The sequence below is a fragment of the Melanaphis sacchari genome, unplaced genomic scaffold (genome assembly GCF_002803265.2).
Source record: "Melanaphis sacchari strain LSU unplaced genomic scaffold, SCAv2.0 Contig0_pilon_pilon, whole genome shotgun sequence".
NCBI lineage: Eukaryota > Metazoa > Arthropoda > Insecta > Hemiptera > Aphididae > Melanaphis > Melanaphis sacchari.
Genome location: NW_020270366.1, coordinates 275212 through 290760, shown reverse-complemented (window position 1 = coordinate 290760; position 15549 = coordinate 275212). Strand labels below are relative to the sequence as shown.

The 15549-nt window shown below is 28.7% G+C and overlaps 1 protein-coding gene across 1 annotated transcript; it reads left to right on the top strand.

Annotated features, from left to right (window-relative positions):
* The first annotated feature begins 2442 nt into the window (after nt 1-2442).
* LOC112592296 (leucine-rich repeat extensin-like protein 5) lies at nt 2443-14028 on the top strand. Its single transcript, XM_025336321.1, has 2 exons — nt 2443-2665; nt 12535-14028. Exon 2 carries the CDS (start codon nt 12545-12547, stop codon nt 13625-13627), a length of 1083 nt encoding a protein of 360 aa, XP_025192106.1. The 5' UTR covers nt 2443-2665; nt 12535-12544; the 3' UTR covers nt 13628-14028.
* The last annotated feature ends 1521 nt before the right edge of the window (nt 14029-15549 follow it).

The window sequence follows — 15549 nt, the reverse complement described above, 5'->3', positions numbered from 1 at the left end:
TTATTTAAATTTACTGAAGAAATTATCAATACTTAAATTATTTAATATATTGAAATATTATTATTGCACAATGAAAACGTACTAAAAATTAACCTTTTAATATTACTGGATAAAAACAGTAGTCAAGGATTTAGAAAAAAAATTTACACAGATTTATTTTTAAGTTACACTCTTTTTATAGTGATTCGTGTATGATAAAGTGTACAAAATTATTTTATTAATTGGCTTTTCAAATTTATAAATAATGTTAGTATTTATTTATAATAACAAAAAGTATAAAATTGAATGTCATGGGTACGTGGAATTTTATTGCTTTGTTAATGCAATAAATAATCGTTTCAATGATTCATTTGTATATTTTGAAAATTTTTTACTTATAAACATAAATCATAAGTTTCAAATCTTATATCGTTCCATTTAACCTGATACTTTCAACTATTTTCTTTTGAATGATTTACGCATATTTAACTTAGAACAAGTGACTTATATAACCAACATCATTTTATTTAATTTTTTTAGAATGTAGATTTGCTCATTTTCCTATCCTAGATGTGTATAGTTCAGAACACAACCTATATAATTATATCTTTTATGAAATTAATGTTATTGTACAGAGCAATGATTTACTAGGATTGTTAAAATTCGTTGCCTGTGGCACATAAGAGATTACCTTCTTGTGGTGTCTAGTGAACGATATCGGGGTTAAGTTTAAAAGTCAAAAAGATAATAAAAATATCGTACATTTTTAAACTACATGACCTTTGTATATAGGAGTTAATTATTTTAGGTTTTAGACAATGTTGCATACAAATACAAAATACCATTAAATATAACAAAGAATACAAAAGGAAGATTTTAAAACTATAAATATTTTCCTTAAATTGAAAACCATAAATTATTCTTATTATATTTTTGCAATACGCATAGTTATAAACTATGATTAATAATATACTCGTACGATATTAAACAATTAGTGGTTCATATTGTTAACTATATTGAAGTAGATACGTTATAAACATTGCATTTTTTTATAGTAATTGACTTTTTTTATGAATACTTTCACTGAAAAATAGTCCAAAATTGACTACGAAAATATAATTTTGTTAAAGAAAAAAAAAACATATCAGCCTAAATATATCTTAAATTTGTTAATATCATATAGTATATTAAATTTAAAACAAAAATAAAAAAAATATGAATTACATTAGACTACCAACATTTTTTACTGTTTATAGGAGTTTTAAATTTTTGTAAAATATATATTTCTTAATCATATAGGTTAAGTAGTAATTTTTGTATGAAAGTTAAATAAATCCTTTCTACAATATAGTCATAGATTTTCTTTGGAATTCCTGGGATTTATCAACTAAGGAAAGAGTAGTACAAGATAACTTTACCATAGAGTTTTTCTTGTTTTAGAAATTTAAAAACAATTTCCATTATAATATTTTTTAACTATAACTTACTATATAACAGGATTCAATTTAATTGTATCTTTTCACTATCGATATTTATTTTTTATAAATACCTATTCCAAAGTTCAAGAAATGTATTACCAAAACTATCACATAATACCTCATGTAAAATAACAAAGATATGATTCGGACGATTCAGTTTAGTTTATTTTGTCTAGATAGATCGTGTAATATGTTAACATGTTGGCGATATGAAAAAATGAATAAAAATAGATCATAAAATATAGAAAAATAAAAATTATTTTTTATTTTTTATAATTTAATTTATTAATTTCAAACTATCAAAAACTAAAATATATTATAATATGTACAAACTAATTAATAGTTAGCCTTTCAAAACAAGCTATGTATTTAATATAATGTGTTTGGATTTTTTGTGTGACATAAAAAAAAAAATACGTATATAATTTAATCTATCTAAGTGTTGTATCATCATATTTTCTTTACACCATATAATGGAATGTGGGTATTGATACAAATACATACAAAAATTTGTGTGGAAATCGTTAGTAGTTTTAAGGTATTTACACATAAACTATGTTAAAAATCGACCAGTTGTGGCGCCGATATGATGGCCGAGAGTTTTGTGTCCCCGACCTTTCAAAAACTATATAAAATCATTCTCGAGTCTTCCCGAGAATGAATCACACATACACATACATACACACACAAACTCCGATGACTAGGTCATGTTATCATAATGTTACCAAGGCCGCTGGTTCTCAAAAAATAAAAAATAAAATAAAATAAATAAATAATAATAAAATCTATTGGTAAAAAATTGTTTAAAAAACGCTTAGGAATTTATATAACATATTGTAGTATATACCATACATTGCGATCGAGCAGTGGTAGGAAATTTATAACCGATCATCATACCACGGCTCCCTCCATCATGTCATTGACCACTTTTACACCTACGTAGCTTATTCCTCTTAATGCCTGTATAAATACCTGGGTCTGCAGCTACCGACCGATTCAACACATGCATTTTTGTCACAAGACTTGAGTGAAAATACATCTACATACGATCTTCATTCCAAACAAATCGTACACCGTGTCCGGCATCGTCATTTACGGGCATTGTTTTGGACAACAACAGAACATTGATTTTTATCGGTTTTCTAGAAAACCGTTTTTGTCATAAGACAGTGTATCCATTCATTTACCCTATACCAGAATAACCACAAGTAAGTACTATGATATAGATATTATACATACTTATACTATAATTCATAATTTAAGTGCTAAATATGTATGGTAAATATTATAGACACAATGCAATAAGATAAGAAAAAAAATATTTATATACGTATATATAACACATATCAAATACATAATATATTATGTATATATATATATATATATAGTATTAAAAATAAAAAATAAAAATGATATTAATAAAATAAATCAGTTATATTGTATTAATTGATTGTTTTAATCATTTTATTCTTTAATATTTAATTTTATAATATTAATATTCATCAATTTATATGTAAATAATGGAAAATAATTTCATCCACGTTTACAGTTTACTCTGAAAAACAGGTAAGGTTAAAAAGTAAAGTTAATAGTTATACATTTTAGAACTTTAATGAAATGTGTTTTTATGTTATGTATAGTTTTAAATTATGTGTTCTATGAAAGAATTAAAACTTACAAGTGTAACTGTGTTGAAAATAGATTAAAAATATATTCTTAAACAAAAAAAAATTAAAAGTTTTTTTTTTAAATCGTCTGAATATTGTCATACACAATAGTTACGATAACACGCGGTTATGTTCACATGATTTATCTTTTTATTTATCAATTATTTGTTTTGTTAGATATTTTTCATTTTTTGGTTGAGTTTCTAACAATTTGTATACATACGAAATGGAAAAATCAGTTGTGACACAAACTATGATAAAATTAGTTTAAAAAAACTTCTAATCTCGTGGGACTGCGGTAGAAAACTATAGCAGTACTTCCATTGGGTTTTGTTTCTGTGAAAATTCTCAGGAAACATTTGTATAAAAACTGAAATCTGATTTCCTATTTATTTATACGTCAATAAATGTAAACATTCTATTACTTCAGATACAACAAATGGTTGTATGTTATTCTTGGACAGTTTTTTATTTATTTATTATTATTAATGTGTAGATAAATTTATTATTCCAATAAAAACCTACTTTTGCCATTAGAGACGTTAAAAAACCTAAGCATTACGTTCTTATTTTATTTTTATTAGCATGTGTGTAACTGTCAAAAAAAAAAAAAAAAATTTCAGGTAGCGATTCGTAGTAAACTATTTTTAACGTTCAATACCTCGTAACAGTTCGCGATGTTCTTTCAATATATACCGCACATTTTTTTGAGAACTGTACAATTTTTACTCGTTACAAAAATATATCGTGTTTATAAATCCTCATTTTCTCCGTAAATTTACGTTTTTCAACGCAAATAAGTTCTCGCATAAAATTTATTTTTTTAATTCCTGGATTTTCAAAAAAAATAAATATTTTTGGTACATTTTTTTTATTGATGATAAATAGAACATTAATTATGTTTCTAAAAGCGGATTTTTATCATTTTTTTTTCCAAAATGTTTATTTAATAATTTTTTTTTGCGTAGAAAATAAATTAAAAATGGGCTTTATAGTAGGCTAATAAAAAGGTAATAATATTATAATTAGGTCAAATTATAAAATACAATAATATAATTTTATTTTCTTAGAGATTATTACAAGTTATTTGATAGGTTATGATCATGTCTCTACTATCTACCTTATTTTATTAATAGAATAATATTATTTAATATAAAATACTGTATCAGATATCATGGTTATCTGATTTGATTGATTATGTCTATTGGATAATCTTAATCTAACTATAAAACACGTTTTATTATATTTTATCTTTATTTTAGCTTCACCTATAAGACTATCAGAAAATTATATTATTGTAACTGTTGTTTGTTTTTTTTTGTTTTTGCAAGTACCTAAATAATAGTAATATATAAAGGTGATTGTAAACTGTCTAAATTGCGTGACAGTATGAGTAGTATGATATAAAATTATCATCATAAAATATATATACTTTTTATTTATTTAACATTGGAGACTTGTTTAAAAATCTTTTAGGTTCCAATTATCTGATAGTAATTAAAAAGCATTACATTTTAGATTTTTTTTTTTGTTTTTCAAATGTTGAATAATTTTCTAATGTTTTTTATGCATATCAATTACACAACGATCCAAAGGTATAATTTATTTACAATTTTTACATACTTTAATTGAAGTAGGTAGTAAAGAAGGATTAAAATCAAAAAAATATTTCTATTTTTTTTAAATATTTATTATTATTAAATATTATTTTTTAAGTATTAATGAAATAAATTGCAAATATTACATGAATGGAATTACTTTTATTTATAGAAATATACGTTATACATCTGAAAAACCGGAAATAATATTATAAAACTAAAATATTCTTAGTTAATTATGCTTTGGAATATTAACTCGTAAAATCGTAAAGCATAATTTATTGAATCCTAGTGTAATCATAAAAATCAGTATCACTTGAAGGCACGCATCAAGTTATATTTGTAAAAATATATATTTTCTTTTTTTTTTTTGTTTGATTGTTAAATTATTTAAAAATATTTCACCATGATTTACACAATATCACAATATTTTTAAATCTTTTTTTGTTGTTGTTATAGTTCAATAATATAGACCTATTCTTATTAATTATTGAATTAATAATGTTAGAATTTACAATTACTTGTTAATGTATCGAAAACATATCAGAATTTTTAATGTTGACGAGTATTTTTTTCTTCGTGTACCATTATCGTCTAAGTGGGCTTTTTCTGAAGATAAAATAGAGGGTTACATATTATTTAAACTAACGGTAGAGTGTATTTTTTTTTTATTTTTTTTTTATATATAGGTACATTTTCGAAAATTACCATAGTAAAGTACAACTTATGTTAAACTTTTAATCATTAAAACGCGAAACTTTTAAAACTTATTCCTTTACACGAATAAAAACGAAAAATCAAAGTAGTTGTTATGTTAATAAAACAGTGTATGTATAAATGCATTATTATAAAAACATTTTTTCAGATATACTCGTAAAACATCAAAATAGTTTAATCATTAACCTTACTATAAACTTTTAAACATGTTAATGCATGCCAAAATTATCCTTAAAATGTATATTATATTTATCATTATCCTATTCGTAATATTATTAAAATATTTATCTGAATTTACAACACTTACAAATTTGTTTTCTTGTTTTACGTTTGATATTTCATCGATAACTCATAATAAAATATGTTTTAATACACAATAACATAATTTACTCTGTATATAATATACATGTAAAATGGCAATCACGAAAAAAAATTGTTTCATTTTATTTAAACTTATGTATTAATTAAATTTTAAACTATATATATAGTATAATAATTTATTCTTAAAATTTGCATATTATGTGACAATTTAATTAATAAAATAATTTTAAGATAGTATTTCAACTATGGACAATAATGCTTTATATTCAGCATTTAAAATTTTTTGATTTTACATATTAAAACGATCGATAAATAATAATTTTAATTGATCGAAATCTTGAGTTTCAATATAATGCACAATATAAACACATATTCGTAATCAGACATAGTCTAGAGAAGCAGAGTTTATAAATAAATAATATTCTCTCTAAATTATAAGTCATATCTATTAACCCGGAGTAATAATTTATAGACAAATCTCAGTATATGTACCTATCTGATATTTACGTTAAATGCATTTTCCATGTTAAATAATATTATATTTTTATATTTATACTTTTTCGAACAACATATCGCATAAGATATTAGTTACTGAAATGTAATTAGATAATTCTATTAAATTAAGTTTTAAAAACAAATGTTTGATATCAACGAACATCACGTAAATAAATAAACGTTGAGACTACCACAAATAAGTTTTATAAATTAAATTAGCTAATAAAATAATACTTATTTATTTAATTCAAATAAATAATATTTTTTGTGAGAACTTATCATTCCCAACGATCTTAGTTATAGTAATTAATTTTGAAGTTTTTTTTTTTTTAAATTTTTTCATTTGCGAATAGTGCATTATACATTTATCCATCCAAAATATTACAGCAGAAAAAAATACTCATTAAAATCTTTTCTTTGCGTCATCACTATTATGATGTTAAATATTTTCTTTTGATCGGCACTCACTTATCGTTTGATTGATTATACCAGTAATGGTTTTTTTAAAATCCTTTTTAATTAAATAAAAATTTCTTATTAAAATCCTTAAATATGCTAGAGTAAGATTTTTTTTTCAATTTTGTACCTATTAATTTAACTTTATCATAAATATTTTAAAATATATATATTTAGGACACTATTTACTTAAATCACTGGATTTCAATAATATTTTCAAAGATAATGTATTAATAGCTTATGTCTATTCATGATAAGTTAATATAAATCCCTATGAATTATAAATTATTAATAATAGAGTAGTTATACGTATAACAGTTTCAAAATAACAATCAATGTCTATCAAGTATAAACGTAATAATTGATATATTTTTCTTTTGTGATTTACGGTATATTATATAAAAGTTAGTTTTTTTTTGTTAACATATATTCACCATTATAGGTTGTATGAAATACCTGTTATTATACGTATTTAATTAAACGATAAATCAAAATCGGGGATGGAAACCATGTTGGAATTTTTAGAATTGCATCGATTAGTGCTATTACTATAAACCCCTATTGTATAAAATTGAATTATGTGAGAAAATCATATTTAATAAACTATAGCTACTAGATACTTAGTTGCTATAGATAAGTGGCACATAGAAAACTTAAAAATATCATAAATTTCAATGGTTTGGAAATAAAATGTACCTAGTTAAAATATAGATGAGATTAAATAAATATGTTTCTATGCATATATATATATATATTAATTATAAATCAGTATAATTAGAGTATTGCTTATATTTAATTTAAAAAAAAATATATCATTATGTAACATGCATACAATTAAATAACTTAAAATAAACAATTAACATTAAATAATAAACTTGCTTTACATTAAGATAATTGGTCTTTTACCAATTTAGAAACGGTATAGAGAATATATAATAATTATTGCGCTACTGCTTTATTGGTAAGACCACTATGGTGAAGAGTTGATTTTTTTTTTTATTGATGATCGTAAATAAAAACTTGTATGATGGTAAACGATCGTACAGATGGACATGACCAGCCCCAGTAGATCTGTCTATATCATCATAGCGTAACGATAAGGTAATATATGTTTCTCAACTAGCGTATTTATGGCTTTGACATCATTCAAAAATAAAACTTCACTTTCATAATAACTTCTCTGTCTAGTTTGTAGATTTTAATTTTTATGGAAATAAATAAAACTGTGGATACATTTAGTAAACGTTAAAAAAAATAACGATATAATTTTGAAATTCATTACATTTTAGTCACTGCTGTTGTCGGCATTACAGTTGTTTGATGTTTAGAGACATGGTGCATTGAGAAGGATTATTTTTAAATCCGTAAAGAGTTTCCTTAAAATTGGCTTTTGTAATGAATTTGTAAACAAAAATTATTAAAAGTTTGTAAGTTGGTAAATTATTATTGATGACCTGCAAAAAAAAAAAAAAAACTCATATGTATTATAATACGTTGACCAATTTAATAAATATAGATATCAAGAAAAATTTATTTAACAATTAAAATTAAAAAATCATAAAATATTATCACACATATCATAATGTGTCACAATAATGTGTAGTGCATAATAATATGGTAAAAAGCATTAGGTGTTATGGACTCCGAACTCATAAATTTAAGTTTAAAACTAGTTAAAACCGTATAGGTACTTAAAGTATCTTGAATTTACCTGTCTTTAACTTAATTTACTAGTTATTATATCTACTTGTATTCGTAGAGTCTGTGTTTTTTTGTTTTTTTTTTTTTTTACTAGCGAATCTATTATCAACATATTAGACATATTAGAAATGTATTGTACCACGATATTGCGATTTTAAGTTTGTACCTCAAAACATCGTCTACAAAAACCGAGAAAATAATTCACACAAATAATAACGTTGTACACACAACATGGACTCTGTTAGAAAAGTTCACGAATCGGATTATCGCGTACCTGACATGTTATATAGTGTGAACCGCGTACGAGTAAACTATATATTATTACATCATGATATTCTTAACGTTCGATGTTAGTTGACGGGACAGGAATAGGATTTTTGAGAGCGTCTATCCCCTTTTGCCGTGCGTTTCGATAACGACTCAATCGGTCGGAGAGCCACTTAACGCGGACTCCAAAACGATGATAAACGCTCAGATAATAATATTGTGATGAACGCGCCTAATAAATATAAATTCAATCTGAGGATTAACGCAACGGCGACGATTGCGGTACGCAGCCTGTGTTGGCCCGGTAACGTTTAACGCGTTGTTATTATAATAATATTTATCATACGTTAATAATAATGATATGTGAACGGGTGTCGTAACACGCGTGTATAATGGGTGTATTACTTATTAACAGTGACGCGCGTAACATTATAAACTTCTTCTTATTATTATTCGCCGTCGTTATTGCACGCGCGTAATGGTGTTTTGGCCACTGAGTGGATGGTTACGTCACGGGAGTGGCGTCTGGTCGAAAGGTGATTTTGTGTTGGGCGTATAATGCAACGATGTCGAAAAATAAAAACAAGCAATTACTATTATCATTTTTTTTTTTCTTTAATATTAATCGACTCGACGACGACTTCCGCGTGACTTCTAATTATGTACGAGTCCGCGTGCATATTATGCGCAAGCACTTGTCGTCGTCACCGTCGCGGTTGTCGGTTACAGTGTGCGTGAGACGCGTATGGCAACGATTAATGATCGATTGCCTCTCCGCCCCGGTCCGCCAACGGCGAAATGGCTACGTGATTAAATGTTTTGTTTTTCTTTTCGGTTTGGACGAAACGCCAACCATAACCTATGACGTGTTATATAATGCTCGTCGCGCGCATCTATATCGCCAGATATCGTCCGACGAACAAACCGGGTATCCGGTTACGTCGTCCGGACGTAAATTAAATTGTTCGGGTTTACAGCTAAGTCGTCATCCATGTCGCGTCTAAATGTTAAGATACGCACGGCTTTAGAAACTTTTAGGTAGATTGTGGTCACCGATTCCAACGACTAATCGGAATACGATTAAAGGCACACGACAACGAACGACTAAACCTAACCTACGCTGGTGACGTATAATACGTATTTTTCGTTTCTAATTTGTTTAATCATTTTTTTTATTTTTGTTTTGCCGTACAACGTCAAATATTATCGAAACGTTTACGACTCCCGTTTTAAATACACGCGTTGGCAGTTCCAACCGGATGAGTGGCAAAACAGTTAACGCTATAATGATATATTATATTTTGACATCGTTACGTTTTTATTCGCTGTAAAAACGTTAAACGCGCAACACGATTATTTAGGTACAATAGAATATTCGCGAATCGATAGGGCCAGTAATTCCGAAGTTTCGTTTATCAAACACTCCCCTCTGAGTTCCTAAAATGGATCTTTCAGTTCGAAACTAAGAAAAGTTATCAATAATAACGCATAAAACCAACAATCGACGCGAGATAAAACTGATAAGTATTGAAACACGTTTTATTGAAAATGTGTACTTTGCAAACTTCGCTTGCAATTGAATGTAATATTTTGAATAACGTATATATTAAGTTTAGTGACAGATAATGATAAAATAGTTGCTTAATTTTCAAAATATAATAGAAGTTATTAATCAAAAATTGTGTTATAGCGTTCCTCGTGAATAAATATTTTGTCTTATACTTAATCTCGATTTAAATCGAAATATCGAATAAAACCAATATAAAATTGAAAAATTATCTATAAGCTTAATAACATGTCAATCCACTTTAATATTTAAACTAACAAAGTAATTTCACAAATTTGGAACTGCTGAGCTCATAATTGTTATATTGTACATTCATTTTAACTACACATGGGGGCGTGCTCTTAATTGGGACCTTTGCATTATGTTTTTAATTAATTATATTATATTGACGGTTTTGGGTCAAAGACTGATTGTTAGTTTAAAACAGAATTGAAAAACAAATTAACATATTTCGCTATTCGTTATAAACTTATAATAATTTGGAAGATGGTTTTGTTCCACAAAACTAGTTTTAACTAAAAAAATTAGTGATGTAAATTCAGTGAAATCATCACTGGGCCAAGGTCCGACGAAATTAATACTTCTGGTATTTATTAAATCGAAGTGCAGATAAATGTTGTTCTTGAATTGCACGCCGTGGATAAAATCAGTATATCGAAGGAAAGATGCGACAAATTCCAAGAGAGTTACACAACATCGTTACGTAAAGTCAAAAAATAGACAGAGTGGTTGGAATGTGAAAAACTTAAAAAAACCTATAGTTTAGTAAAAAAATGAATAATCTTCCCTCGGATTTGTTGCAACTGGTTTCCACATTTTTTGATCAAACGATCGTATGCAACATTATTCTCCCCGATATTATGCCAAAAATAAAACCCGAATAACCCGTTTCAAAATCCGGGACGATGAAAAAAGTCACCGCCATCCGAGATGACCAGGTTTACTTTTTACCTATCAGGTAATAAAATTATCTAAGACTGTACCGAAAATCGTTACATAGTTCTACGGTCAATCATATTCTTCACTGTTCTATACATCTAACATCCAGTAATATGATATTATAATGCACGCATGCGCAATATGACACGCTCACTAAAGTGTTTAAATTATCGAAAGCAGTGTCAGATACAATCAATAGTGGTTTCGATAACTGCACATCGTTGAAAACAAAACAAAAAAAAAAATAACGTTCGTTTATTACACAACAGTATGTCTCGAGTTCGATGTAATAGATGTTCAATCAAAGTAGGTAGCTATCGCAAATATATGCCACAATGAGTTATCGGTTTTGATTACGAATTTACATACGGGATTTATCATCGACGCACATACTTGTAGAAACCCAACTGAACATAATATTATAATATAATAATGACAAGAACCGTGAACGTTGTTTGGCATAATGTTTGTGTATGATGTATCCGCTAACTGGACGTGGTCCAAAAGTCCGACTGTTCTCGCGTCACGATGCGACACCTCGCTGACCGCGGTATAGGTAATACTATTAGTAATAATAAAAAAAAAAAAAAACTTCAGCTATAAAACACGGTATTGACATACACAGCTTATCTTCCAGTGTATTATGATGTACATGCAATCGTCGGAACTCGTGGTGTCGGTTGGACATCTGTGATGAATTATAGGTGTAAAACAGTCATGCATATATTTATATAAATATATTATGCCAGTTCACCCGGGGGAGTTGGCACGCGTAGTGTAAAACGGTTCCGTTGTCACTAGTTCTGACGAAGGTTTTGGATTTTGTTTTTTTATAATAATAATATAATATTAACTTGTTCGGAACACTTGTACATGATATTTTTTCAGTAAGACGAGCGTGTTGCAGTCAAAAAGAATATACTAAATCCCAATTCCATAATCGCTTTAGCAAAAATATAATTATTTAAGTTTTTTCATGATCGGTTAGATCGATTTATTAACAAAACGACAACACGGTTATGATTAATTTTGAATAAAGTAATTTACACATATCTATATTAAAATTAAAGTAGACAATACATATGTACGTAGGATTATATTTAAAACGAGTCTATATAAAATTAGTCGAACTTTGTATTATATTAAATCGTAATTATTCGTGATTTTACATAGACTAATAATACGACCATCATTATAGAGTGTTGGGATTTATACTATGATTCCAGATTCTCCCATATTCGATCGAATCTTTAATTCTATACTTACTATCATGTATAAGCGCATCGCTATAATCAATAATTGTGTACGAGCTGTAACGCACTAACACAGGTTTTGTCGTCGTTTCCCAGGTGATTCACCATGAGCAGATTAGGCCAAATGTCGTTGGTACTGTTAGCAATGGTGGCATGCCACGTTTACGGTCAAGTGCAGACTAGCACGCCTTGTTCGCTGTCGTTCTACCGGTACTTGTTCAACTTGCCCGGCGAGCAGATCCGACCAAACGTACCGGAAGGCACGTACATGTTCGGCAAGCGGGTGGGTCCGGCTACACCGGAAGGTCAAGCCTCGGACGTCAAACCGTCCGTGCTTCAGGCTCCTCTGTACCTACCACCATCACCGACCACCACGACCACGACCACGACCACCACATTGAGACCGTCCACGTCGGCGCCTCTGTACATACCACCAGTGCAAAACAATTATTACCCGGCCGAGTCCATCAACACGGTGTCAGTGGTGCAGCCCGCTAAACCGGCATGCGAACACCCAGAACACCAGCACGTCGTGGACACCGGACTCTTGCCGCCGTACCCGACCGCTAAATTCCAGCCGCAGCCCACGTTCTTCGTGCCACGTTTCACAGCCCCGCCCCAGCCTCAGGTACCTGTAGCCATCAGCGACAACGAGATATTCGTCGAACAGCGGAAACCAGTGGCCGTGCAAAGGTTCGCCGTGCCCACGCCACCACCACAGTTCCTCCGTCCATACGTCGCACCGACACCAGCACCGACACCGGCTGAGAACTGCGACAAGCACGTACACGTGACCAGCACCACCACCACGACTACCACCACGACACCAGAGCCCGAGCCCAGCACCGAGACGTTGGTGGAGACTCGCCAAAATGAGATATCCATCATCCCGGAGGCCAAGCACCCGGCCGACTGCGGCCACAAGCAGCACAACGTGGTCATCGAGTCCGTGGGCGTACCGTCCACCGACTACGGCGTGGTCTCTGCTCCCGCCCCAGCCCCGTCCGCCGGTTATTCGTACGACCGACCCAGCGAACCGTTAGCGTATCCATCAAACGGTTACAATTACCCCAAGGCGAGCCCGTCGTTCGAGTACCCGGGCGCGTTTTCGGCCAAATTTGAGTCCGAATCGCCCAAGTCGTCTGCCAGTGGTACCGAAGATGGTGACCTGGTCATCCTCAAGGTCTAGAACATCCTAACCTCTCATGTGTAAAACAGGAAAAAAAATTAAAAAAAAATATATCATAAAAAATAATATTATAAATGACACATCAAACGCACGCACAACGCTTACTGGTGGGTATGTGTATGTGAGTGTGTGTTTGTGTTTGCCTACACAACGCCTCCTTAGTGTTAGCCATCTGCAAAAATTGGCAGTGTAACGCCGCCGTCATCATAACAGTATATTATATTATGTCATGCATCGTAATTTTATTATTATTAGTATTAGAATCATTAAAATATATATTATCGCATAAGATATTAGTATGCGCCTATCCGCAATTTAGACAATCGAGAATTTATTATATTATATTATATTGTTACCATTAGATTTATGAAAAAAGTTATATAGAACGATACTATTGAATATTTTATTATACTGTTCAATATTTTTTTTTATAAAAATACTGTATACATGTATTACCATTTTAATGTATTAATCACGTAAATTGAATGTATTATTATTATTTTTTTTTTTTTTTTTGTTCATTATTTTAATTTAATTTTATAAAATACACTTTAGTCAAGTTTTTTAAAGTTGAATTGATTTATTTTTTCTACATGACTATACGGTATATTTGAATATTGCATATTTTTTGTAACGTTTTAGTGTTAATAAACTTTTCTGAGTCTGCTATAACTCCATGTGTACATTATAATTTAATGTATATAATAATATTATGAACATACTAATTTAAAAAAAACTCAAGTTTATACTATAGTAGGTAATACTAAAAATATAAATAAATTAATGTAGCTGTGAGCCATAATTATAGTCGAGATAATAATAAAATAAAATCTCTTTAGTTAAATTGAATACAAATTTAACTTATAATGGTATATATATCATCGTCTCAGTGTAATCAATTTACAATGAAGCAATACAATTTAAAACGACCCAGGTGAATTTACATATTTCCTTCAAGTAAATTTATTGACTCAAGAGAATTTACTAGTTTTAAAAACTGGGAGAATGTGCCACAGAATCGGCAAAAATAACATAAAAAAAATATTTATTGAATACAATTTAAAATCGAGTATGGGATATTTTTTTAAAAAGTTCCAAAAAATAAATTCTATAATTTATATGATTGGATTTGGATAGGTAGATGAAGTCATGGTAATATTAAAACTTTACTTTACTTCATAAAAATAATGAAATACTATGGTCTATGTTAGAATAAATTGTTAAAAAGTGTATATTCCTTTATTGAATTATAAATATGGTGATGATTGATGCATAATATGAAACTTTGTTTCGTAACGAATAATTCAAAATGTACTCTGTCAGTTTTAGAAAAGTATTGTAGTATATTTAGCTTGATTATTTTTTTTAATAACTTTTTTTAATTTAAACTGTATGTATAAAATAATTGAAAATATATGATGTTAATTTCTTAATACATTTATATAAAAAGAAAAAATGTGCATTTATTTTAAGTGTATGCTTTGGATACAAATGCTATCATAAGTAGTAAATGTTAGTATAAATTATAGAAAGATTTATGTGGAAAAGTTGGGGAACTTAAACTACCTATTTTAGAGATGTCTTGAGGCAACGCGCCTTATTTTACCTTTAAATGTGTAATCATACTGATTTGTGTATGTAACAGAGTACAGTAGTGTGTGACGTAAAAAAGCTTGTTATTTAGAATTATGATATAATAGGTATCGTTTGTTTGTACATATAATTAAATCTATAAATCGACTTAGATACAATCATATAAAGTCATAAATTAGTATGTTTTAAGACTGTTCATAAAAATATGACTAGCTGAATTACCCGACTTCACCCATGTGTAGTTTGTACTTTCTTAAAATTTTACTTAATTTTATCAAGTGCTAGTAGTAGTAGTAGTAGTAGTAGTAGTAGTAGTAGTAGTAGTAGTA

Excerpts from the sequence above, each read along its gene's own strand:
- LOC112592296 (XM_025336321.1), top strand. The coding sequence starts at position 12,545 with ATGAGCAGATTAGGCCAAATGTCGTTGGTACTGTTAGCAATGGTGGCA.